The following is a 26,633-nucleotide window of genomic DNA, read 5'->3' on the forward strand; positions in this document are numbered from 1 at the left end:
AATTTTCCATTTAATAGAATTGTTGCCAATTTATTAGTTGCTACATTTATTTAACATTAGATAGTTAATCAAGAGAATCTTATCTTTGACTCACTTCGGATCATCACGGCATTTGTAGTACTTTATGATAGCCACATTAGCAGCTAATTAGCGTTTCATTATTGGGAGGGGGGGGGGGGACAGGCGAATAAACACTATATGAACAAAAGTATGTGGACACCTGCTCTTCGAACATCTCAATCCAAAATCATGGACATTAATATATAACATTGATGTTGGAAAATTGCTGCAGGGACTTGCTTTTATTCAGCCACAAGAGCATTAGTGAGGTCATTAACTGTTCAGCAGTCTTATGGCTTGGGGGTAGAAGCTGTTAAGGAGCCTGTTAAGGAGCCTTTTGGACATAGACTTGGACTAGACTTGAGGCTCTGGTACCGCTTGTCGTGCGGTAGAAGAGAGAACAATCTATGACTTGGGTAACTGGAGTCAGGTTGGGGACTTAATGTTGGGCGATTAGTATTTTGCTCTCGGAGCGTTCAAAGCACACACTGGACACTCTGGCAGAGGAGTAGGGTTGATCCGAGCATTTAACGCCAGTCAAGCACCCGAGCTAACTGGCTAACGTTGGCTAGCTACTTCCAAACACAAATGAGAGGACACCTCACTCTGACCATTTTACTCGCCCTAGTATAGCTGGTTAGGCTGTAATTAGAGCACTGTATCCAGAGCATTGGTGACTAACTGTGCTGCTGGCAACAATTTAATTAAGCTTTTTTTGCCGACTTTTACTGACACTGGCCATATTCAACAGGTGATGAATGTTCGTAAATTCATCAGTTATTCGGCACAAGAGTGCTCTGAAATCGGAGTAGATAGCCAGAATGAACAATGTCCATTGAAACACAAAACGACTATACCACTTAGCTAAGAATGATGTGAATAATAAAGACAAACTTTGGGTAGTTAGTTAGATAGCAGATAGTTAACAATACTGTCTGGCAAGTTCGATATATTAGTAGCCAACTAACGCTAGGTAACTAGCTAACATACCAGTACATACTGCTGAAATGCTATGCGGTTCGTTATGATAGCATAGCTAATAAATTGTCAGCCAACATAACGTGTAACGTAACTTAGTTGAAAAGTCATTACTTTATTACATTGCTCACATTTTAACATGTCACAATTAGTTAAAGCAATGAATTTGTATCCACTCTCATTTAGCATATTTTCCTCCAATCTGAAAATGTGAAGCCACGCCCATTTTCTGAAGAACTACATTATGGGCGCTAAAAGCACAGACATAGTGTCCACTGCATGTATACTTTGTATTTTGGCGAATTTAGTATGACATCCGGGAACTTTTTGGCATACTAACTATATCCATACTTTGACCAATAAGCATACTATATACTCAATTCATATCACAAATAGTGCAGTTAGAATGAGCATTCGAACACAGCTCAAGTTTGTTTCTAGTAATCTCTCCTCCTTCAGGGGCTTCATCTTTGGACTTTATATGGCCATTATATGGACTTGCAGCGTGTGTGTCACTAGAAAGAAGTTGTTTTAGCACCTGGCTACAAGACGTGCGCGAGCAGTGTGGGTGCAATGATGTATGTGTAAATGAGGACCTTATGCATCTCAGGTAAAATAAACAACCCAATGTTTATCTCCCAGGACAAATGAGCTAGCAAAAGCAAGCTAGCTAGCTAAATTGCCATAAATGTTTTATGCTTTTCGACTTGTCCCCAAATTAATATAATTAGTTCTGAGTTTGTTTTGATATTTCAAACTGCATGTCCTGATAGCATCTGGTGTGGGTGGACAAAATCAACATGCGTGTGCGGTCTGGTCAGCATGTAAAAGATTAGCCATGTAACGTTAGTGTCTCTCACCTGTGAACTGAACTCTTGCTTGCCTTGGCATCCCGGACCCTCTGGTCTCTGAACACGAATGATACTAGTGTAGACGGAAATTATGGGATGTGCTTTTACAGAACTTGACATGGTAATGATACGGTACATTGGGTAAACTTCGGTACCCTAAACTGTACTCCCACACAAGGGTCAGTCAATTACGGAGCCATTCTGCCTCTTAACAGACAACCGCAAAAAAACAGTTACCTACAGTAGAGTCTATGAGTCGGTACAGTACCGTTAGTTCTTACCGTTTCAAACTTCTTCTTGTCGATGTCGGTGATTTCTCTTTGTTTTCTGGCAAAATGTGTTAGAGAACACATTTCCATGTTGATAGATTGCACAGAGGAAAAGTTAAGTTTCCTTGGAGACCGTATGAGCTCCACGGTTGGTTACCTGTTCTTCTTCTTTGGTATCATGGTGTTCGCACATTTTGTTTGTGCTTGCTGCCACCTACTGTGCGGTAGTGTGTGGCCAATCACGTTACATTTTGGTTTACCTGTTTGATAGTGGTGGAAAAAGAACCACCCGCTAAACCTGAATAGTGTAGGGCAGCAGATCTAGGCATTAGGTTTAAGCATTAGGTTTGGCATAATAGTCAACATAGAACAAGATAATAACAGCCCCATTCATTGCCCTACACTACATATTAAACACAATTAACACATCTGATTAGTAGGCCATATAATCAGTTCAATGTCAATAACATATCCTAATATTTTCAGTCTGATTACGCTGATAAAATCACAAGTCTCTATTAAATTCGTTTTTTGTATTTCTTTGTCCGTTGATTGTGGGAAGACAGCTTGCAACCAAGAGAAAATGTCACTATGAAAAAGTCTCAAATGAAAGCTGGATAGTTTCAGGGAAGAATGGACAGAGAAATAGGCATTCTTGCCATATTTCTCCAATGTCAAACCACAATGTCTTGTTTGAAACTAAAAGGTTTCTGTTTGCAAATAATCAAATATTAGACATCTGTATGAATCTAAGTATGGCACTTCCAAGTTACCTTTCCACGCATACAGAGGCTCGACTGAGGCAGAAAAATGTAAGCTTCAACCCATGGCTACTCATCTGTTGCTTAACCCAACAGAAGTGCTTCTATAAAAACTGCCTAGATTTAAACATCCTATATTCAGAAAATGAAAAGCTCAATTAATAGAGACAGAAAGTAAGAAAAAAGTACATTTTTTGACTCCTCGAATATTGAAGGCCGCAGCTCTGCTTCAGAATGCCACAGAGAGGAATCAATACAGTACCTTTGGAAGGTATTCAGACCCCTTGACTTTTTCCACATATTGTTAGGTTACAGCCTTATTTTAAAATGTAATAATAGTTTTCCCCCCTCAATCTACACACAATACCCCAAATTGACAAAGCAAAATCAGGATTAGAAATTTTTGCAAATTGTTAATAAAAAACAAACAAACTGATATCACATTCACATGAGTATTCAGACCTTTTACTCAGTACTTTGTTGAAGCACCTTTGGCAGCGATTACAGCCTCGAGTCTTCTTGGGTATGACACAACAAGCTCGCTCACCTGTATTTGAGGAGTTTCTCCCATTCTTCTCTGCAGATCCTCTCAAGCTCTGGTTTCCAGGTATCCAGATTTCCTCCAGATGTGACGCTTGGCATTCAGGCCAAAGAGTTCAATCTTGGTTTCATCAGACCAGAGAATCTTGTTTCTCATGTTCTGAGAGTCTTTGGGTGCCTTTTGGCAAACTTCAAGCGGACTGTCATGTGCCTTTTACTGAGGAGTGGCTTCTGTCTGTCCACTCTAACATAAAGGCCTGATTGGTGGAGCGCTGCAGAGATGGTTGTCCTTCTGGAAGGCTCTACAAAGAGGAACTCTAGAGCTGTAAGAGTGACCATCAGGTTCTTTTTCACCACCCTGACTAAGACTCTCCTCGTCCGAATGCACAGTTTCCCCAGATCTCTGCATCGACACAATCCTGTCTCAGAGCTTTATGGACAATTCCTTCTACCTCATGGCTTGGTTTTTGCTCTGACGTGCACTGTCAATGTTGGGACCTAATATAGACAGATGTGTGCCTTTCCAAATCATGTACAATTAAATTAATTTACAGGTGGACTCCAATAAAGTTGAAGAAACATCAAGGATGATCAATGAAAACAGGATGCACCTGAGCTCAATTTCAATTCTCATAGCAATGAGTCTGAATATTTATGTAAATAAGGTATTTCTGTTTTATTTTTAATACATTTGCTAAAATGTCCAAATCTGTTTTCGCTTTGTCATTATGGGGAATTGTGTGTAGATTTCTGAGGAAATGTTTTGATTTAATCAATTTTAGAATAAGGCTAACGTAACAAAGAGGCACTGTATACCCTGTATACCCATATGCATATGCATAACTTACTTTGTGGGCATTTTAAACTTTGTTTCTAGCATAAGGCATCACAGAGATAATATGAAGCTTTCCATAAAGCTTTCCATAAAGCTTTCCATAACAATACTTATCTGGATACTTTTAAAAATGTATTTCAAAATATAAAGCTAACAATTCTTTTTCCCCTTTTAACGAAGGGTATGGCATACCCTCACTCAATTTGAGCCCTAGTTTTAACCAAACACACCAAGCCCTCTGCAACTGGATTCTGGACTTCCTGACGGGCCGCCCCCAGGTGGTAAGGATAGGTAACAACACCTCCGCCACACCAATCCTCAACACAGGGGCCTCTTGGGTGTGTGCTCAGTCTCCTTCTGTACTCCCTGTTCACTCATGGCTGCACAGGCCAGGCATGAGTCCAACACCATCATTAAGTTTGCTGATGGCACAACAGCCTGATCACCGACAACGACTAGACAGCCTATAGGGAGGAGGTCAGAGACCTGGCCGTGTGGTGCCAGGACAACAACCTCTCCCTCAACGTGATCAAGACAAAGGAAATGACTGTGGACTACAAAAGGAGGACCGAGCATGCCTCCATACTCATCGACGGGGCTGTAGTGGCGCAGGTTGAGAGGTTTGGGTTCCTTAGTGTCCATATCACCAACAAACTAACATGGTCCAAGCATACCAAGACAGTTGTGAAGAGGGCACGACAAAACCTATTCCCCCTCAGGAGAAAATTTGGCATGGGTCCTCAGATCCTCAAAAGGTTCTACAGCTGCACTATCAAGAGCATCCTGGCTGGTTGCATCACTGCCTGGTATGGCAACTGCTCGGCCTCCCGACCTCAAGGCACCAGAGAGGGTAGTGCGTACAACCCAGTACATCACTGGGGCCAAGCTTTCACCCATCGTGGACCTCTATACCAGGCGGTGTTAGAAGAAGAACCTAAAAATTGTCTGTTCTCTCGGTAACCACACGGCAAGCGGTACCGTAGCCCCAAGTCTAGGTCCAAGAGGCTTCTAAACAGCTTCTACCCCCAAACCATAAGACTCCTGAACATCTAATCAAATTACTACCCAGACTATTTGCATTTCCCCCTCCCCCCCTTTTATGCCGCTGCTACTCCTAGGTTATTATCTATGCATAGTCACTTTAATAACACTGCCTACATGTGCATATTTCCTCAATTATCTCGACTAACCGGTGCCCCCACACATTGACTCTGTACCAGTACCCCCTGTATATAGTCTCGCTATTGTTATTTTACTGCTGCTCTTTAATTACTTGTTCCTTTTATTTCTTATTCATATTTTTTTAAACTGTATTGTTGATTAGAGTCTTGTAAGTAAGAATTTCACTGTAAGGTGAAAGGAATACCTGTTGTATTCGGCGCATGTGACTAATACAATTTGATTTGAAATACGGCGGTATATAAGGAGTGTATGGTGACAATATTGGAGGATTTGACTACGCTCCAACAGGGGCTTAGTCTAATACAGTGACAACTAAAATATCCCAATAACAATTTAGTCCAATCACTGTAAGCTAAATATGATGTCTTTCCATGTGCCTGATTTCAGTGTGTGTGTGCGCATTCCTGCATGTATAATAAACATGTTGACTCACCCTACTTGTAGAGAAACGCCAACGCCATCCTGCTCTCTTTCATGTTGAGGAAACGGTCTATCACTCTGTCATACAGTTCACACTTAAAAAAAAATTCTTAGGCTACCTGACTAAAATGCTTGCTCGCTAGCCTAACTTCCTTTCATGGGCAACATTAGCTAGTTAACATTAGCCTACCACATCTAGTTTCATATTGAACTTCCATCCTCTCAGGCCAGGGGCACAGTGTACGACTTAATGGTTGGATCAGAATCACAGTTCTAATCATTGGCCAACACAGAGAATAAAGTAAAACCACACGTCTAAATCCCTATCTCCATCCATGGCTAATTTAGGAAAGAGACAAATTTAGCTAGCTAGTCACTGGAGGGCAACAATACAACAAGATGCAACAATTCAAGTTGTTTCTGTAAATGATGTATGCACTTGATGCAATTTGATAGGAGTGACACCAAATCCAAACTGGCTTCTCTTGACACCTCTTTTTGGTGTGCCAGGACCATTCACACTTGAGCTCACTCACTATTATTTTATAAAAAATGTTTTATCAAGGGAGGCCAAATCCTATCTGGCTTCCCTTGTATTCAATACTACGAGCAACAACAATGTCATACTCTTTTGGACCAGACAGCATCAGATAGATAGCATACACATAGAGCGACAGAGGGGCACTGTATGCTCACTCGGATGCATTCTCCTGTGAGATACGTTCAGCCTCTTGTGAATTGAAGGAAAATGATGGAACACAGAGAGATGAAATGTCACATCTGCTCCTGCTACGGCCTCTTGTGTTCATCCGGTGTCTTCTTGACCTGCTGTTACTCCCCCAGTACACTCACTCTCTCTCCCTCTCTGTGTGGTTGGAGATCAGAGCAGATCCCTACCAGCTGCAACTTGTTCCATAATAAAGACCCCTACAAATACTCAGTCCTGCCAATTCCACACTGCCAGATTGTAATCTCTGCTCAGTCAGTTCATGGTTCTAGCTATTTATGATTATTCAAGATCCTGTTACGCTGCTGTGCCTGTTTCCCTGCCTGGCACTGTTTATCCTCTCATTGCAGTTTAAATAAATCAAATCAAATCAAATTTTATTTGTTACATACACATGGTTAAAAGATGTTAATGCGAGTGTAGCGAAATGCTTGTGCTACTAGTTCTGACAATGCAGTAATAACCAACAAGTAATCTAACTAACAATTCCTAAACTTATACACAGTGTAAGGGGATAAAGAATATGTACATAAGGATATATGAATGAGTGATGGTACAGAGCAGCATAGGCAAGATACAGTAGATGGTATCGAGTACAGTATATACATATGAGATGAGTATGTAAACAAAGTGGCATAGTTAAAGTGGCTAGTGATACATGTATTACATAAGGATGTATAGTATATACGTATGCATATGAGATGAATAATGTAGGGTAAGTAACATTATATAAGGTAGCATTGTTTAAAGTGGCTAGTGATATATTTACATCATTTCCCATCAATTCCCATTATTAAAGTGGCTGGAGTTGAGTCAGTGTCAGTGTGTTGGCAGCAGCCACTCAATGTTAGTGGTGGCTGTTTAACAGTCTGATGGTCTTGAGATAGAAGCTGTTTTTCAGTCTTGGTGACAAGCCGAATTTCTTCAGCCTCCTGAGGTTGAAGAGGCGCTGCTGCGCCTTCTTCACGATGCTGTCTGTGTGAGTGGACCAATTCAGTTTGTCTGTGATGTGTATGCCGAGGAACTTAAAACTTGCTACTCTCTCCACTACTGTTCCATCGATGTGGATAGGGGGGTGTTCCCTCTGCTGTTTCCTGAAGTCCACAATCATCTCCTTAGTTTTGTTGACGTTGAGTGTGAGGTTATTTTCCTGACACCACACTCCGAGGGCCCTCACCTCCTCCCTGTAGGCCGTCTCGTCGTTGTTGGTAATCAAGCCTACCACTGTTGTGTCGTCCGCAAACTTGATGATTGAGTTGGAGGCGTGCGTGGCCACGCAGTCGTGGGTGAACAGGGAGTACAGGAGAGGGCTCAGAACGCACCCTTGTGGGGCCCCAGTGTTGAGGATCAGCGGGGAGGAGATGTTGTTACCTACCCTCACCACCTGGGGGTGGCCCGTCAGGAAGTCCAGTACCCAGTTGCACAGGGCGGGGTCGCCTCCACCCTACCTGCATCGTCTGTGGACCTATTTGGGCGGTAAGCAAATTGGAGTGGGTCTAGGGTGTCAGGTAGGGTGGAGGTGATATGGTCCTTGACTAGTCTCTCAAAGAACTTCATGATGACGGAAGTGAGTGCTACGGGTCGGTAGTCATTTAGCTCAGTTACCTTAGCTTTCTTGGGAACAAGAACAATGGTGGCCCTCTTGAAGCATGTGGGAACAGCAGACTGGTATAGGGATTGATTGAATATGTCCGTAAACACACCAGCCAGCTGGTCTGCGCATGCTCTGAGGGCGCGGCTGGGGATGCCATCTGGGCCTGCAGCCTTGTGAGGGTTAACACGTTTAAATGTTTTACTCACCTCTGCTGCAGTGAAGGAGAGACCGCATGTTTCCGTTGCAGGCCGTGTCAGTGGAACTGTATTGTCCTCAAAGCGGGCAAAAAAGTTATTTAGTCTGCCTGGGAGCAAGACATCCTGGTCCGTGACTGGGCTGGATTTCTTCCTGTAGTCCGTGATTGACTGTAGACCCTGCCACATGCCTCTTGTGTCTGAGCCGTTGAATTGAGATTCTACTTTGTCTCTGTACTGACGCTTAGCTTGTTTGATAGCCTTGCGGAGGGAATACCTGCACTGTTTGTACTCGGTCATGTTACCAGACACCTGATTAAAAGCAGTGGTTCGCGCTTTCAGTTTCACGCGAATGCTGCCATCAATCCACGGTTTCTGGTTAGGGAATGTTTTAATCGTTGCTATGGGAACGACATCTTCAACGCACGTTCTAATGAACTCTCACACCGAATCAGCGTATTCGTCAATGTTGTTATCTGACGCAATACGAAACATGTCCCAGTCCACGTGATGGAAGCAGTCTTGGAGTGTGGAGTCAGCTTGGTCGGACCAGCTTTGGACAGACCTCAGCGTGGGAGCCTCTAGTTTTAGTTTCTGTCTGTGTCAGGGATCAGCAAAATAGAGTCGTGGTCAGCTTTTCCGAAAGGGGGTGGGGCAGGGCCTTATATGCGTCGCGGAAGTTAGAGTAACAATGATCAAAGGTTTTTCCACCCCTGGTTGCGCAATCAATATGCTGATAAAATTTAGGGAGTCTTGTTTTCAGATTAGCCTTGTTAAAATCCCCAGCTACAATGAATGCAGCCTCCGGATAAATGGTTTCCAGTTTGCAAAGAGTTAAATAAAGTTCGTTCAGAGCCATCGATGTGTCTGCTTGGGGGGGGATATACACGGCTGTGATTATAATCGAAGAGAATTCTCTTGGTAGATAATGCGCTCTACATTTGATTGTGAGGAATTCTAAATCAGGTGAACAGAAGGATTTGAGTTCCTGTATGTTTCTTTCATCACACCATGTCTCGTTAGCCATAAGGCATATGCCCCCGCCCCTCTTCTTACCAGAAAGGTGTTTGTTTCTGTCGGCGCGATGCGTGGAGAAACCCGTTGGCTGCACCGCTTCGGGTAGCGTCTCTCCAGTGAGCCATGTTTCCGTGAAGCACAGAACGTTACAGTCTCTGAAGTCCCTCTGGAATGCTACCCTTGCTCGGATTTCATCAACCTTGTTGTCAAGAGACTGGACATTGGCAAGAAGAATGCTAGGGAGTGGTGCACGGTGTGCCCGTCTCCGGAGTCTGACCAGAAGACCGCCTCGTTTCCCTCTTTTTCGGAGTCGTTTTTTTTGGGTCGCTGCATGCGATCCATTCCGTTGTCCTGTTTGTAAGGCAGAACACAGGATCCGCGTCGCGAAAAACATGTTCTTGGTCGTACTGATGGTGAGTTGACGCTGATCTTATATACAGTAGTTCTTCTCGACTGTATGTAATGAAACCTAAGATGACCTGGGGTACTAATGTAAGAAATAACACGCAAAAAAACAAAAAACTGCATAGTTTCCTAGGAACGCGAAGCGAGGCGGCCATCTCTGTCGGCGCCGGAAGTCTCTGGCACCTGTCTTCTGTTCCACATCTCACCACCCTACTACCATGTTCTGGATCTAGCTCACCACCACTACCTTGGATTTCCCTCTGGACCTATTTACCCGGTTCTACCCAGCTCACTCCAACCTCAGTCTCCACAACAAGTTTTCAACTCATCCAAGCTTCCCCAAATATGCACTCCATATCACCCTGTTACAATAAACATATTGGTTCATTCATCCCTGTCTGCTCTTGGGGTCCCGTGTCGCTCCGCATAACACGGAAGATAAATTATTTAATGTTTTTCATTATTTGTTTTAATTTTGGGGGGGGGGGGGGGGCCTGGCTTCCCTTGGCATCTATGAATACACACCACTAGTTATATAGCAATAGTGCTCACTCTGATCATGGCATGTAGGCTCTTGCCAACAGTTTGCAGATACAGTGTGGGTAGTCTACTACATGAGTCTAATGAGATTTATGGACAAAATATTATTATTTGTATTTGTCAAAGGACAGCCAAGCATTGATCATCATGTCACCATAATAAGACCCTTGATATCTATTTAAACAGAGTAATTGATTAATTTGAGGCATTTGACCCAAGTTGTTAGAAACATGAATACTTAAATAGGCCTACATTTGGTCACTGACAATAATTTCTAATAGTGTTAGATGTAACTACTGCCCAACATTTAATGAAGTAGATCCAAATACTTAAAAAAATCATGTTTTACATAAACTTATATCCTTGCACTTTCACCACCCTGTGAAGTACATTATTTATTCTATAGCCTAAAACGGCATGGTTTCCTGAGTCATAACGGGACTCCCAAGTTTACTTAAATATTTTGGTTTTTAGGCTATATCAATATTGGCACATGAAGGCGTTTCCACCGCGATTTATTTTCTCGCATAATTAATTTTACTGACACAAAAATCCCACCATGTCGAACAAACAAATTATCTGTCGGCATTTATAAAATTGTTCCGAAACTACCTGTTTCCATCACAGCTGTTGATTTTTTAGATATGTTATTACTTGTATGGTTTACTGACCTCCATACAAAAACTCCTCGCTTGGTGAGCGGAAAGAACGCCACCTGCTGGAGAAGACAGTATTTTGGCCCCAGTTATCCCTCTCCCTTCACCTCGAGTACTGAAAATGTGGGTTAGACATCCGGAAAAACAAAACGCAAGTGAATGCTGTGGGGCCACTGCATTAATCGGATTCACCTGCCGATCCTTGTACTACCGCTGCAGATGTCAGATTGACCATGTAGCCTTTCACAGTGTCGTGAAAAGCAATTGGACAAAAAGTCAGCTCGGGTCGCGAGATAGGAACTAATATTACTTACTTCATGTTTCGCTGGGGATGGACGTTTCAGTACACCGTTTAGCAAAACATGACAATGAGACCCTTCTAAAAAGCAAAACATTTATCATTCAATAATATATTACATAGCTTTCAGACTGGGTTATGCAATAAGCCACTTACGTCGGAAGTATTCTCGTTCCTGGTAATAGATCAAAGATTTATGCATTGTTGTAGCAATATTTTAGAAAATTGTCTCGCCCGCAACTTCAACAATTCAACTCCCGGCAGTGAGTATTTCGCGCCACCACATCATTGAATTTTGTTAATGACATTCTTGATGACTGGTTAGTTAAATCATTACTTGCAATTAGTATTGCATGTAGTTTGACTTTGAAAGCTATTTTCTCATCTTTTTTTGCAAGAATGTGACTAGAAACTAAGTGGGCGTGTACGGTTTACAAAACAGTTTAGTGTAGTTGTGAGTTATAATGTGTTTTATTAAAGTCTGTGTGGCACTGACACTTTGCTGTACAGTGGAATCTCTTTCAATGTAGCAGTTATAGTAACGTTACAGTATTCCCTTCTAATAACTAGAGGCTGAATTATTGGAGAATATCCAGTCCACCTCTGGGGATATCTTCCCCATGACTAGTGTAGTGGCTATCATAGTCATACCCTGCTATAGTATGTATACCAGGGGTGGTAAAGGCCAGGTTATGTTGATAACATATACTTGCCCTCTATATATGTGGCCCCGAACCACAGTTCTAGGATCAGCCTTTCATCTCAATCCTAAACATAATATAATTCACTCGGGGGGGGTGGACAAAACTGACTTTAGATCAGTGACCTGTTGTTCCTTTGATTGTGAAGCTGACAACTATGGGCCTCCTGTTGCTAACTTCTGACCATGACCAATCAACATTGACCTCTCACCCTTTCTCTCACCTCTCGCAGATCAGAAATGTCAAAGGCGAGTCAGCACGGAAAATGGACACTCTCCAGCAGCGATGACGACAACGATGACCCTCTCCCTTCTGCCTCAAACAACAACAGCCCTCTGTTGTTTGGCAGCCCCCCGCCTGACCAACACACATCTTCAGAATCTAACCACAACTCCCCCAAGATAGGCTCCAACTTCCACCAACCCAAACATGATCCTGATCCTCCACCTTCCATAGAGTTGAAACCTGAACCTAAATCTGACACAGTGACTGCTGCCCCCCCTGCCAGACATGCAGCCCAGGCCAGCCAATTGAAGCCAGTAAAGTATGAATCCAACCAATCCAGCCCCTTTCTGGCTGGTAAAAGGAAGAAGGATGATGATTCAATTTCCGGCTGGGCTCTCTCAGACAGTGATGATGACGATAAGGATAAAGGTCAAAGTTCAGGACAGAAAGACCTGCCACCCAAGAGGTCAAACCCCAAGCTGAAGAAGGCAAAGGTGGAGGAAAGGCCTCCCAGCCCCCATGGCAGAACCTACTACATAGACGAACCAGATGACTTCTTTGAGACTATCGTGCCTCCTGTCAATGACACATACAGGTTCTACCTCAACAAGGTCACAGGGCTGGAGAAGAGGTACAACACTGGGGCTCTGCACATCAAAGGTGAATGAATACTCTCTCTGCTCTAATGTCTGTGTTGACAGTAGAGACTTGTCTGACTCCCCAGGTAATCATCAATGGTTCTGTGTCCTTATTTCAGAAATCCTCTCTCCTTTGTTCGGGACACTGAAGGAATCTGCGCAGGTATGAGATCATTGAGATGCACTAGTACTGAAATATGTTGCTCGGTTGACTCAAGGAGATGAAAGACAGTTTGCCTATTTTAGTTTTGTTATCTGTCCTTTCGTTTGTAGTTCAACTACTGCTTTGACATTGCCTGGATGTTGCAGCAGTACCCACTGGAGTTCAGGTAATGCCCTACTCTTTGTTAAGCTCAAACTATATACAGCTTACAACCATCAGATTCGTTTCCAACACCCCCAGAACCGAAAGGAAACACCCCATGGCCCAACCTGCAATTCATATATGGTGACCCCAGAAAGCCAGATGGAGATGTGTAAATTAGACTTTCATTCATATTAATCTATCATTTAGATATATTAGGCCTAATATTATTGTAACATAGGCTACAGCTAGGTTTCCATCCAATTGGTGACATATTTCATGCAAATATTCTAAAACCCGCAAGAAAACAATATGGACCTTTTCCTACCAGAGATGTTTCCATCAAATTGACTTGTTGCAGATAAAATAATGTGCGTGATGACGTAGTGCACATAAAAATACTTTTTTGCAGTTAAATTCCCATGTACCAAATAAAAAATCCAAGTTAAATGGGTTCCCATCGCATTTTCAAATCAACTAATGGTTTTCTCACAAAAAAATGTTGTGTTATATAACGAGTGTGCCCACTCTGGTATTGGCACGTGCGCTTATAGCCTACATGAGATTATTGTGTACTAAAGAGCGAGATTATTTTCATTTGTCAAACGGCAGCCAAGCATCGACGATCATTTCACCAGAATAAGACTCAAAATTTATTGGAAAGGGACATCAAGCTCCTCAACTTGCACTTTCACCACCCTGTGAAGTTCATCATTTATTTCATCTGTAGTGGGAGGACCACACAACATGTCATTGTGTGATTCCAAGTTTACTTCGATATGAGGGTTATTTTTCAATATTTACACATAAAAGGGCTTCCACTGACCTTCCTCGCATTATTAATTTTACCGACACAAAATAACCCACTTTGTCTTGTGTATTTTGATTTGTCGACATTTGATAAGTTTACACACACATTTTCTGTTTCCATCAGGCCTGTCAATACGTTTTTTTTTATCTATCATAAAAAGGTTGTATGGAAAGCTGGTTAATGCTGCAGTAAATGTACCTGTCACAAGGAATAAAGTTACCAGCTAAGATGATGCATACATTTTGAAATGTGCTCCATACTGAGATGCGGTGTCTTTCCCCACGATAGACAGCACCAACGATATGGTTTGGGAACACACTCTGTGGTGATCGGCTCGTGATTTTGTAGTGTAAAATGACGCCGAACCGTGAATTTCAGAATTTTTAAAATAGTGAAACATTAAAGTTACATATATTCACTTCAGCAAATAATTGATTAAAACACACTGTTTTACAATGGTCTACAATAGCCTCAATAGCATTCTGTAGAGTAGCACCATGGTGTAGCCGGAGGACAGTTCATTTTCGTCCTCCATAGACTTACACAGTAATTATGACACGTTCCGGGGGACGTTCTCCAACCTATCAGTTCTTGACTGACATGTTGTCCACCCAATCAAAGGATCAGAGAATGAATGTAGTACTGAAAACATAAGCTACAGCTAGCCAGCACTGCAATGCATACAATGTGGTGAGTATTTGACACAGAAAGAGAATAGTTGAACATTTTCACAAATTCATTTCTTTAAAAAAATGTATGAGTAGCGAGAGAGAGCTAGCTCTATTTCGTATTTTGTCACTTTCACATTCACTTACTTAGATAATGTTGTAAATGACCATGTAGCTGGAAACGGAAGATTCTTTTTAAAAATTGAATATCTACATAGGCCCATTATCTACAACCATCACTCCTGTCTTCCAATGGCACGTTGTGTTTGCTAATCCAAGTTTATCATTTTAAAAGGCTAATTGATTATTTTGAAAACCATTTGCAATTACGTTAGCACAGCTGAATACTGTTCTGATTTAAAGAAGCAATAAAACCGGCCTACTTTAGTATCTGGAGCATCAGTATTTGTGGGTTTGATTACAGGCTCAAAATGGCCAGAAACAAAGACTTTCTTCTATAACTCGTCAGTCTATTGTTGTTCTGAGAAATTAAGGCTATTCCATACGAGAAATTTCCAAGAAACCTGAAGATCTCGTACAATGCTGTGTACTACTCCCTTCATGGAACAGCTGTCGTGGAAATTTCCTCTATTTACCAAATCATGGGAGCAAACCACACACACACAAGTCAGAGTTAGTTATCAAAGTCCATCTTTAATTATATGAGCTCTATCACAAACCCTGTGACTCTCAGATCAATTCAGTGTCTATCAATGAATTCTCTGAGAGTTCCTTCCACATTGCAATAGCATTTTGACTTTCAACAGTTCAGTATCTCTAATGAAAAGTTGAGAGTCTCCACATAATGGCAAATGGGATCCTTTATAGCAAAGATGCACAGGATAAGACAGCATCGGCATAATTCATTGTTCAGCTTTGTCTCCTTTCTCAAACTCAGAACCATAAACCAATCCTCCATATCAACAGGCATATATCAAATCCATCCTATCTTGACAAGATCACAGAGACACACTGACTGGCACACAGACATTGTGGAGCCAAGAGATACACGCTTGATGATCCCTTGACCTCTCCCCTCTCTGCGGCCCATGCAACTTAGTCTTGACATAGAACAGATACTGCTACCCTGCCACAGTATTATACAAAAATAACATTCTTGATGAGAAGTAACTTACAAACATATGATGAATATAAAATTTCTTACCTATGTTACCAACAAATTCTGATTATTCCACAACACAGCGCTAACTGGCTCTACCCAGAATAGAATAGATGAGTGGGAGGCCCCGGTGCACAACTGAGCAAGTGGACAAGTACATTTAGTGTCTAGTTTAAGAACCAGACGCCTCACAATTCCTCAACTGGCAGCTTCATTAAATAGTACCCGCAAAACACCAGTCTCAACATCAACAGTGAAGAGGCGACTCTGGGATGCTGGCCTTCTTGGAAGAGTTCCTCTGTCCAGTGTCTGTTCTTTTGCCCATCTTAATATTTTATTGGTCAGTCTGAGATATGAATTTTTCTTTGCAACTCTGCCTAGAAGGCCAGCATCCCAGAGTCGCCTCTTCACTGTTGATGTTGAGACTGGTGTTTTGCGGGTACTATTTCATGAAGCTGCCAGTTGAGGACTTGTGAGGTGTATTACACAGCGAGTTTCAGAAGAAAGTCTATATTTCTGGTCATTTTAAGTCTGTAATCGAACCCACAAATACTGATGCTCCAGATACTCAACTAGTCTAAAGAAGGCCAGTTTTATTGCTTCTTTAAATCAGCACAACAGTTTTCAGCTGTGCTAACATAATTGCAAAAGGGTTTTCTAATGATTAATTAGCCTTTTAAAATGATCAACTTGGATTAGCTAACACAACGTGCCATTGTAACACAGGAGTGATGGTTGCAGATAATTGGCCTCTGTTCACCTTTGTAAATAATCCATTACAAATCTGCCGTTTCCAGCTACAATAGTCATTTACAACATTAACAATGTCTACACTGTATTTCTGATAAATTTGATGTTATTTTAATGGACAAAAAAAGTGATTTTCTTTCAAAATATATATTTCTAAGTGACCATAACCTTTTGAACGGTAGTGTATATATTTATTTCTCAGACTCTGACATTGCTTGTTCTAGTATTTCTAAATTCCTTTTATTTTTTTGGGATTTGCGTGTATTGTTAGGTATTACTGCACTGTTGGAGCTAGTAACATAAGCATTTCGCTACACCCGTGATAACATCTGCAAAGTATGTGTGCTCGACCAATAAAATGTAATTTGATGTTCTACAGAGACAAGCCTCTACTGATTGTCCACGGAGACAAGAGAGAGGCCAAGGCCCGTCTGCTCCAGCAAGCCCAGCCCTACAGTCAAGTCCGATTCTGCCAGGTAGCACATCTCTAACCTTCTTCTCTTTTTCTCCTCTCCTCTGCAACCTCTCTTTTTTTAACTTGCCCTTCTTCTGGGCTTCCCCTCTTATCTCAATTTACTTTCCTCACGCCTAGTTCTCCTCCACCTTCCTCTCACTCTCCTCTTGCCTTTGTTTCCCACAAAAATATTCACATTGTGTCACATTGTATTTTACACCGTAGCCCACCAGAGGGAGACATTGATAAGAGACATTGACTCACTACCTAAACTCAAACAAATCAAATCGACTGAGCCTGTTCTTCTGTTCCATTCGCCTATTCTTTCACTCCTGACCTATTTTGAGGTATTATTTGAATCACAGTCTTCTGTAAAAGTTTTTTGAAGTCAAGTCATTTACCTAATCGCCAAAAAGCAGTCTGCTAGCCAGCCAACTGTAATACATTATCCTAATGAGCCATCCCAGTGTCTCAACTGTGTTCATTTGGATTTTCTGTTTGTCTCCTAACAGGCCAAACTGGATATTGCTTTCGGAACACACCACACGTACGTGTTCTTTTTCTCCCCTTGCACCATATCTCATCCATGTACCTTTTTGTAATTTGATCGGGAGTTTTGAAGAAATGTCTCACTGAGTTGGATATGCTTATTTTCTACATCAAACAGTGGCCTGAGCGGAATATTGTTTCATAGGTAAATGTGTTCAGTTGGTCTCTGAAGAATGAGCTCACAGAGTCAGGGCCGGGGTTCTCTTTGTTTTTCAATTCAAAGTGCTGTGGAGCTGAAGCCCAAACAAACGATGCTTTAGCTAAGCGTACCTTTTAATGCACATTAATGTTAACCCGAGAGGAAGGATTTGAAATCGACGGCAGCGTGCAAAAGTCACCTATCATAACCCCACTCAACATGCAAGTGAGCCTGGATCAGTATTCTGTACTATTGCCTTTCCACCGCCATTATAACTCTCCGTAACTACTCTAAATGTCAACTTGAGAACAAACTGAAAGCCAGGTTGTCTGTTACATGAGATGATAACTGATTAGTGGGGAACTACTTTCTATGCTACTTTCATCCGATCTGTCTGCGCAACACTGCTTAAGTCTTCATCTTAACTATTTTGTTATTCTAAGTGTTAAACGGGAGAGCCAGTCTCTGTTTCCATTGTTGCATACTTATTCGTTTGATTTCTCCCTGCCCCCCTATCGCTGGGTTTAATGATTCTTATGGTTTATTCAGGTACTCGGAGACTGAGGTTGGATGCCTCGGGGGTGATCTCTCCATGTTTGAGAGAGTTTGAAAGATTTCTGTAGCGGGTAAATAAAATATTGATGCCTAGATAATTCTCATCTAACACCCGTGTCTGCTCTGGTGGGTTGCACTTTGCTGCTCCGTGATTAGTTCGACCTCGGGCTGAAGACACACACACACAGTTACTTACACAATATTAGGCACGCACACATAGGCTACACCTACACAGAGAGGTACATGCACACAGTCACAAACACAACAAGATGAGGAATCAGAGGAACTCTCTCCTCTCGTCTCATTGAATCATGAAGAGGTTTTCCTCCAAGAGATTAATAGAAAGGATTTTTCAAATCCTCCTAACACAGGGTCTCAATTTAGTCTCCGTAGGAGTGTTTGACATTCATATATTTCTCTGCCTGGAGTTTCTAAAAGGCATCTAATGGTATATTTTTCAAACTTTGAAAAACACCAAACCAATGTCTGTGAAACTTAAGTGTGTGTTACCTTCAGCTCCTCCAGTTCAATAGAGTTTTAACACATTCAACTGCTGGGCATTTCCGTGCCAGAATGGCAAATAAGTTATCATCCATTTTATGAGAACCACCAACACAATGAATGGGAAAATAGATTCAAAGGCAATTGTGATTCGCTGAATGTGCAATACTAAAGGAGGGCTGTGATTGGGTTAAGGTCGATACAGTGCCTTCGGACCCCTTGAATTTGTCCACACTTTGTTACTTTTCAGCATTATTCTAAAATGGATTAAATATAGTTTTTTTCCTCAGCAGTCTCCACACAATACCCCATAATGACAATGCAAAAACAGGTTTTTATAAATTTTTCCAAATGTTAAAAAACAAAAATACCTTATTTACATAAGACACTTTGCTATGAGACTAGAAATGTAGCTCCGGTGCATCCCGTTTCCATTGATAATCCTTGATGTTTCTACAACTTGATTGGACTTGATTTGGAAAGGCTCACACTTGTCTATGTAAGTTTCCACATTTGACAGTGTATGTCAGAGCAAAAACCAAGCCACGAGGTCGAGGGAATTGTCCGTAGAGCTCCGAGACAGGATTGTGTCGAGGCAGAGATCTTGGGAAGTGTATCAAAACATTTCTGTAGCATTGAAGATCCCCAAGAGCACAGTGGCCTTCATCATTCTTAAATGGAAGAAGATTGGAACCACCAAGACCCTTCTTGGAGCTGGCTGCCCGGCCAAACTGAGCAATCAGGGGAGAAGGGCCTTGGTCAGGGAGGTGTGGAGATTGGAGAACGTTCCAGAAGGACAACCATCTCTGCTTGAGAAACAAGATTTTCTGGTCTGACGAAACCACGACTGAACTCTTTGGCCTGAATGCCAAGCGTCACGTCTGGAGGAAACCTGGCACCATCCCTATGGTGAACCATGGCAGTGGCAGCATCATGCTGTTGGGATGTTTTTCAGCGGCATGGACTGGGAGACAATTCAGGATCGAGGCAAAGATGAACATAGCAAAGTATGGAGATATTTTTGCTCCAGAGCACTCAGTACCTCAGACTGGGGCGAAGGTTCACCTTCCAACAGGACAACGACACTAAGCACGCAGCCAAGACAACGCAGGAGTGGCTTCCAGACAAGTCTCTGAATGTCCGTTACTGGCCCAGCCAGAGCCCGAACATGAACCTGACATCCTAACATCTCTGGAAAGACCTGAAAATAGCTCTGCAACGACGCTCCCCTTCCAACCTGACAGAGCTTGAGAGGATCTGCAGAAAGGAATGGGAGAAACTCCCCAAATACACGTGTGCCAAGCTTGTAGCATCATATCCAAGAAGACTCGAGGCTGTTGTAGCTGCCAAAGGTGCTTCAACAAAGTACTGAGTAATGGGTCTGAATACTTATGTAAATGTGATATTTCAGTTATTTTTAATACATTTGCAAAAATGTCAACCTGTTTTTGCTTTGTTATTTTGGGGTATCCGTGTGTAGATTAATGAGGGGGGAAAAAACTATTTAATCGATTTTAGAATAAGGCTGTAACGTAACAAAATGTGGAAAAGGTCAAGGGGTCTGAATACTTTCTGAATGCATTGTAATGCCAAATGATATGTATAAAGAGAGCCAACTCTGGAAATGAGATGTATATTGTCAAAAAGGGTACTTTTGAGAGATTTACGTTTATATTTTTAATTGTCCGTAAATTAATGTTATTTTAAACACTACTCATATTTCAGAGCACACGGTAAGGTTTCAAATGACACCAAGACTGGCTTTGAAGCATCGACAGACTCATTGTTATGTAAGGCCAAAAAATGCCCAGGGTAAGGCCAAAATGACACAATGTTTTCTTAAACTTGATTCTTGTTTCTCAATAATAATGTTGAATACAGACTTTGAAGGTATGCCAAACATTCTTCCTCCAAAGGACCTTTATTCATTTTATTTCAGGAAAATCCTAAACATCATAAATATCTTTGAGCCTTCCTGGCGTGAAATTGCTCTAGTAGCTAAAATGCACTTAGTGTTTATCTCCCTCAGAATACTGATGTGGTGGAATTATGTACTCTCTTCGTTCTATAAGGGCTATTACTTTGTATTAATGCTCCAGGATAGATTGTATGAATGACCCTGGAAAGGTATGGTAGATTCACCAGCTGAGGTTAGGTAAGATTTCAGGAGTTTGATAATACATGAGATACATTATACTAAACAGAGCAGTGAAGATGGTGTTGCATCTTAATCAGATTCACTGGATAAATACAGAATACAAATCTGCAAAGTCTCTTGAAGTTGAATGTTGTTGTGGTTCAGTTGTTGTACGTTGCCTGTGTGTTTGTATGTGTATGGTGCATCTGCATGCTCGTTTGTGTCATCAATTGACATGTCCTCCATCTTGTGTTGTCAGGAAGATGATGTTGCTGTGGTACGAGGAAGGCTTCAGAGTGGTCATCCTTACCTCCAACATGATCAGAGCAGACTGGTACCAGAAAACACAGGGGTGAGTCTCTGACTGTGGCCATGTTTGAAGACTACAATTTCTATAGACTGATTGCTATGCTAGGTGACAATTTCGACACTCTCAGTTGAGATAAGGTGAACTTCAACTTCATAATTCTGTTGTTAATGATTAAGTTATTGATTTCCTGTTTTTGCCCAGGTTTCTTGCATTGCCGGAGAACCAGGTGCCTTTAAAGTTGTTAGTTTGTGGTTTAAATAATAACAACATTAGTCTCATATCTGAGTTGAATAGCTGTCGTCGTGATGTCTATTCATTCCCACGTTAATAACACATTTTCTCTTGGTTTCCATGACAACTCACTCAGCAGGCTGAAATGAGGCGCATTTCATACCCAAATGGTAACGGGGCACGTTTTTCATTTTTTGGGGCCAAAACCTTTCATAGGAAGGAACCTGCACTGATTATTTTACAGAAACATAGGCCTATTCAATATCTGCATTTCATCTCTCTCTTACACAAACATTAGAGATGTAATCATCCCATTTTTGTTTTATTCTGTCATTCAGGTGATTCCCTCAGATCATTTACTTTCTACTCCGCCTCTCCCTAACCCTTGAAACCAGCTCCATTAGAGAGACTAACAGAGAGAGAGCCACATTTAAAGAACTATAGTTTGGCTTCTCCTTCGCCTAACTCCTCCCTTACTTAAATACGGTTTCTCACTCTCTCTTCTCTCCCTGTCACTCCACACACACACACACACACATAGAGACTCTCAAAATCACATTCCTTTTTTACTCTGTTTCTATCTGATCATCATGTTGAAGTAGTTGTAGTTATATGTCTGGTTTTGGCATCTACCTAGAATGGCTTCCTGGTGTCTGGAATCCATATTGATGAGCTCTGTCCTGTTCTATTTTGTAGCAGCCTGCCCTGTCATTGGGGTCACATCTAGGGATACACTGCTATGACATTTTTGGCCGATATCCAATATTTTCCTTGCCAAAAAACCCAATACCTATAACCGATATTTAAAAAAAATTAGCGGCCTTTTAAGCCTTTTTCTAGTACAGTTAAATAGTTGAAACACACACTGACCCCAAAAAGTATTTTCTTGGCATTTACGTATGTCCTCAGACATTGTGGGTTAGGTTAGGAGTGCTGTGTTGCACACGTAGAGCTGTATTTGTCGTGCCATCTTTACGTCATCTACCTACGTTATATAGATATGCACGTCAGCTTTGACATCGGCGTTAAACTACACATCAGGCCGATGTTAGCAGTTTTTAGCTTACCGATATATCGTGCATCCCTAGTCATATCACACACGCATGGAATGTCTGTCACCCCACCCTGGCTTTCAGCCTCTGTCATGCTGTGGATGACGACAGGAATATTATGCAGGGTGTGTTGATGTTGTGAGATTGTCTCGCGGTGTTTATTTTGTCTCGAATGATGAATGAAATACACGTCATTGATCACCTGACGGGAAATGCAGGCTCATGGGGATTCATCAGAACACTGATGACTAAGGGTTGTATTATTGTAATGTGTGCAGTAATATTTATCAGATGTTGTATTGTGTATCTTTCTGTGTGTGTGTGTGTGTGCCTCAGGTTGTGGATGAGTCCTCTGTATTTACGGTTACCCAAGGGGAGTCCAGAGACAGCGGGGGAGTCTCCCACCCTTTTCAAGCGGGACCTCCTGGAGTACCTGGGGGCCTATCGTGCCCCCGAAATCGCCGACTGGATTCAGAGGATCAGAGAGCATGACCTGTCTGAGACCAGGTGAGACGATGTTGAACGATGATCATGTTCAATTGGCACGACACAGCTGAAAACATTTGACACACATTAGGTACTACCGTGTCCATAATAACTCACTTTTTTGGGGGGGGGGGGGGGTTCCCCACTTCATGCCAACTGAACTGGACCCATTTGAGATGTTGACAGCTCCTCCTCTTCTCCTCAGGGTGTATCTGATAGGTTCCACTCCAGGGAGGTACTTGGGCTCAGACATGGAGAGGTGGGGTCACCTGAGGTTGAGAAAAGTAAGAGTTCTTCTCTTGCTTCTATCTTGTACATTCTCAGATGAAGTAGTTGTGACATTTTCGAATGCTCTATATCGGGGTTGGATGGCTACATTTTATTTGCGGGCTTTTGTTCCAGCCCAGCACTAACCCGTGTTTTCCTCAGTTCTGACCCTGTCTCTGTCTCTCTCTCTCTCTTGTATAGCTGTTGCGCGACCACACACGGCCCATCCCCAACGAAGAGAAGTGGCCTGTCATTGGTCAGTTCTCTAGCATCGGCTCCATGGGGTTGGACAAGACCAAGTGGCTGGCAGGGGAGTTCCAGCGCACTCTGACCACCCTGGGCAAATCGTCTCTTCGCCCAGATCCCCCCATGCACTTGGTACGTTCTATAAAACACCCATATTGTACTAGTCCCCCTCTGTATATTTTTAGTTGGTACGTTCCAAAAACCTGCCACTGTAACTCTATCGTCTCTAACTGGCCACCCTAGAGAGGGTGGCAATCAGCACCGGCCCTGAATACACAAGGGTTCGAAATTTGGTTAGTTATGTTAGTCACTCACAGTCACTCAATGACAGTGACTCAATTAGCCCATGTCAGCAAACATTTTTTAGATTGGTAAGTTAGTATAGCCAGCTATCTAAAATCTTGTTGTAATTATGGCCAAATTATCAATCGGACACGCAGGGCACGTACCCAGGGGCCCTGTCCTCCAGGGGGCCCCCCATGTTTGATTTTGTTAGTCACTCACACTCAGATATCATCTTAACATGGTATAAGTCATGGAAAAATTTAGGAAATTAGCTTTTAAACTGCAAAAATATCTCTACCCTATGGCAAAATGTGTAGAATTGCATGATGTTAGTTATAAAGTTTCAGTGTTCTTTCTGCCCTTTGGCAAAATGTGTAGAATTACAGAATTTTAAACTGCAACATTTTCTCTCCTCTGTTAAGAGGGGGGCCACTCTTTTGCCAGCGATGTGGGCCCCCCCCCCAAGCCAAATATTGCTTCAGGCCCCCAAAAGGCTAGAGCTGGCCCTGGTGGCATTCAATGATTTATATATACACTAGATTACTGATATTGGGCACTGTTCCTTTCTTGTACTTGATTGAATTAAGGTCACTGATTAGTAAGGAACTCCCCTTGTTGTCTAGAGCTGTGTTTCGAATACCCATACAAACATGCTGTATTCTACATATTTAATGAGTATATACAAATACATATACTATTAGTTCATTCAAGTATACTGAAAACGAACAGAATCCTTTCAGTTGAGCGTACTAGCGCTTTGCTTGTCTACCTGAAGTTGATGCTGTTGCTATGCAACCTCTTGCTAGCATAACATATTACTAGCTACACATTTTACGACTTCGGGTGTGGTCTTAAATTCAATCCGGAGTGCCAGAGTGTTGTCAAATTGTCTGTTTGTGAATTCAGAGCTTTTCGCACTCTGAGCGTTCAGTGCGCACACTGGACGCTCTGGCCGAGGAGTAGGGTTGACTCGAGCGTTCTGACCTTAGCTTGGGTGCTTGACTGCCCTTCTAACTGGCTAACGTTGGCTAGCTATTTCCAGACACAAATGAGAGAACACCTCACTCTGACCATTTTACTCACCCTTCCAGAGCTGATTAGGCTGTTTACATGTGTGGTGACTAACTTTGCTCCTGGCAACAATTGAATTAGGCTTTTTTCTGATGTTTACTGACACCAGCCATATTCAACGAGGGTTGAGTGTTCATAAATTCAGCAGTTATTCTGCGTTCTGGTACAATCAAACGAGAGTGCTCTGAAATCGGAGCAAATAGCCAAAGAGAATTTACGAAAGCACCCAAATGTCCATTGAGAATGCACAACGACTATACTACTTAGCTAAGCTAAGAATGACTGGAATAATCAAGTAAATGAAGATTGAGTAGTTCGCCTGTAGTTATTAAACTGGCAAGTTTGATGTATTAGTAGACAACTAACGTTAGGTAGGTAGCTAGCTAACATACCGGTACATACTGCAGTAATGATATGCGGTTCGTTATGATAGCGTAGCTAATAAATTGTCAGCCAACATAACGTGTAACGTAACTTATTTGAAAAATCATTACTTTATTACATTGCTCAACATTTTCTCAATATTTGTCATAATTAGTTAAAGCAATGAATTTGTATCCACTCTCGTTGGACTTCGGCTGCATATATACCGCAATTTTCTTCAAATCACCCATTTTAAACCACCCATTTTCTGAAGAATTCCATTATGGGCTCTAAAAGCACAGAAATAGTGCCACTGCTTGTATACTTTGTATTTTGGCTAATGTAATAACACATCCATACTAACTATATCCATACTATGACCAATAAGCATGCTATATACCCATTTTACATCACAAATAGCACTGTTATTGCGATTAGTATGAGTATTTGAACACAGCTTAGGTCTTATTTGAAATGAAAAAACAAAAACCAGCAGACACTAGGCCCTCCACGGAATGAGTTTGACACCCCTGCCATGCACAATGGTATCGCCCCCTAGCGGCCATTCAAAATATCGTACAAAACAAGTAGAGGTCATGGGCTACAAGAGTATCTCTGCTGTCCTCAAAACTGCATAATTATAAACTGTTTTGCATTTTATCCTCATCCTCCTCTCTTATTAGGCCTAGGATACTATATGTGTTGCACATTGCTAGAATAATATGGAAATAGGCCTAATCCAACAACGCATTTCTTTCATAAGCTTTCCTCAGCTGTTGCCTAAGTTTTAAATTTTTTTGACTCCTCATCAGATTTTTCCATCTTAGTATTGTTTGCTCAATTTCACTTCTTGTGGCCTAAAAATTCAAAATGAATCTGTGAATGAGAATACCATAGACTCAGATTTTCATAATTATTATTCTTACAAGCTGCAGCTTTCGGACATTAAACACTTTTTATTCGAATAATTTGGAAAATACTTTCATTTGTCTTTCATGTTTTATGCCATTTCAGTTAGTAGGATTAGGCTTTTGGCCGTCTGGTTCGCTATGTCAAGGAAGGATATTTTTTCTGGCCTTCTATGTATAATTCCTGTCCTATAATGCTTTGTTCAAATTTCTCATTTTATTTTTTTATTTTTATCTTGCTGTTCTCTCTCAATATTACCTCAGGCCTCCCATGTTTTGGGGTTATTCAAAAATGACTTAACTTTCTGAAATAGCCTAGAACTCTGTTAGATTCATTTGTTTGATCATGAAATAGCACAGCAGGAGATATCTACCCTACATTAAACTGAAAATGGCTTAGTAGGCCATGTCATGTTCATATAAAATGGAGAGAAAATAGAAAGTCCCTTGCTTTGTGTAAATACAACATATTTATTAAAATGGGCTATAGAAAATAGGAATATAGGCAATTTACACAATGTCAACCATACACTGC

At 41.7% G+C, this 26,633-nt stretch overlaps 2 protein-coding genes across 4 annotated transcripts in view; one reads left to right on the plus strand and one right to left on the minus strand.

Moving 5' to 3' along the window:
• Window positions 1-2,310, minus strand: part of efcab11 (EF-hand calcium binding domain 11) — an 88,479-nt gene extending 86,169 nt beyond the window's left edge. For all 3 annotated transcript variants that reach the window (XM_064926902.1, XM_064926903.1, XM_064926901.1), the window contains exon 1: window positions 2,171-2,310. In XM_064926902.1, the coding sequence (XP_064782974.1) occupies window positions 2,171-2,248 (78 nt within the window). In that variant the 5' untranslated portion in view covers window positions 2,249-2,310. The remainder of the gene's footprint in view (window positions 1-2,170) is intronic.
• A 9,051-nt stretch (window positions 2,311-11,361) lies between these two features.
• tdp1 (tyrosyl-DNA phosphodiesterase 1) overlaps window positions 11,362-26,633 on the plus strand; it is a 67,266-nt gene continuing 51,994 nt past the window's right edge. Inside the window, exons 1-10 of the mRNA XM_064927573.1 lie at window positions 11,362-11,590; window positions 12,261-12,913; window positions 13,011-13,054; window positions 13,165-13,220; window positions 16,924-17,020; window positions 17,511-17,545; window positions 21,139-21,231; window positions 22,809-22,979; window positions 23,164-23,242; window positions 23,427-23,603. Of these exons, the coding sequence (XP_064783645.1) occupies window positions 12,268-12,913; window positions 13,011-13,054; window positions 13,165-13,220; window positions 16,924-17,020; window positions 17,511-17,545; window positions 21,139-21,231; window positions 22,809-22,979; window positions 23,164-23,242; window positions 23,427-23,603 (1,398 nt within the window). The 5' untranslated portion in view covers window positions 11,362-11,590; window positions 12,261-12,267. The remainder of the gene's footprint in view (window positions 11,591-12,260; window positions 12,914-13,010; window positions 13,055-13,164; window positions 13,221-16,923; window positions 17,021-17,510; window positions 17,546-21,138; window positions 21,232-22,808; window positions 22,980-23,163; window positions 23,243-23,426; window positions 23,604-26,633) is intronic.

This window comes from Oncorhynchus masou, chromosome 21, assembly GCF_036934945.1.
Source record: "Oncorhynchus masou masou isolate Uvic2021 chromosome 21, UVic_Omas_1.1, whole genome shotgun sequence".
Classification (NCBI taxonomy): domain Eukaryota; kingdom Metazoa; phylum Chordata; class Actinopteri; order Salmoniformes; family Salmonidae; genus Oncorhynchus; species Oncorhynchus masou.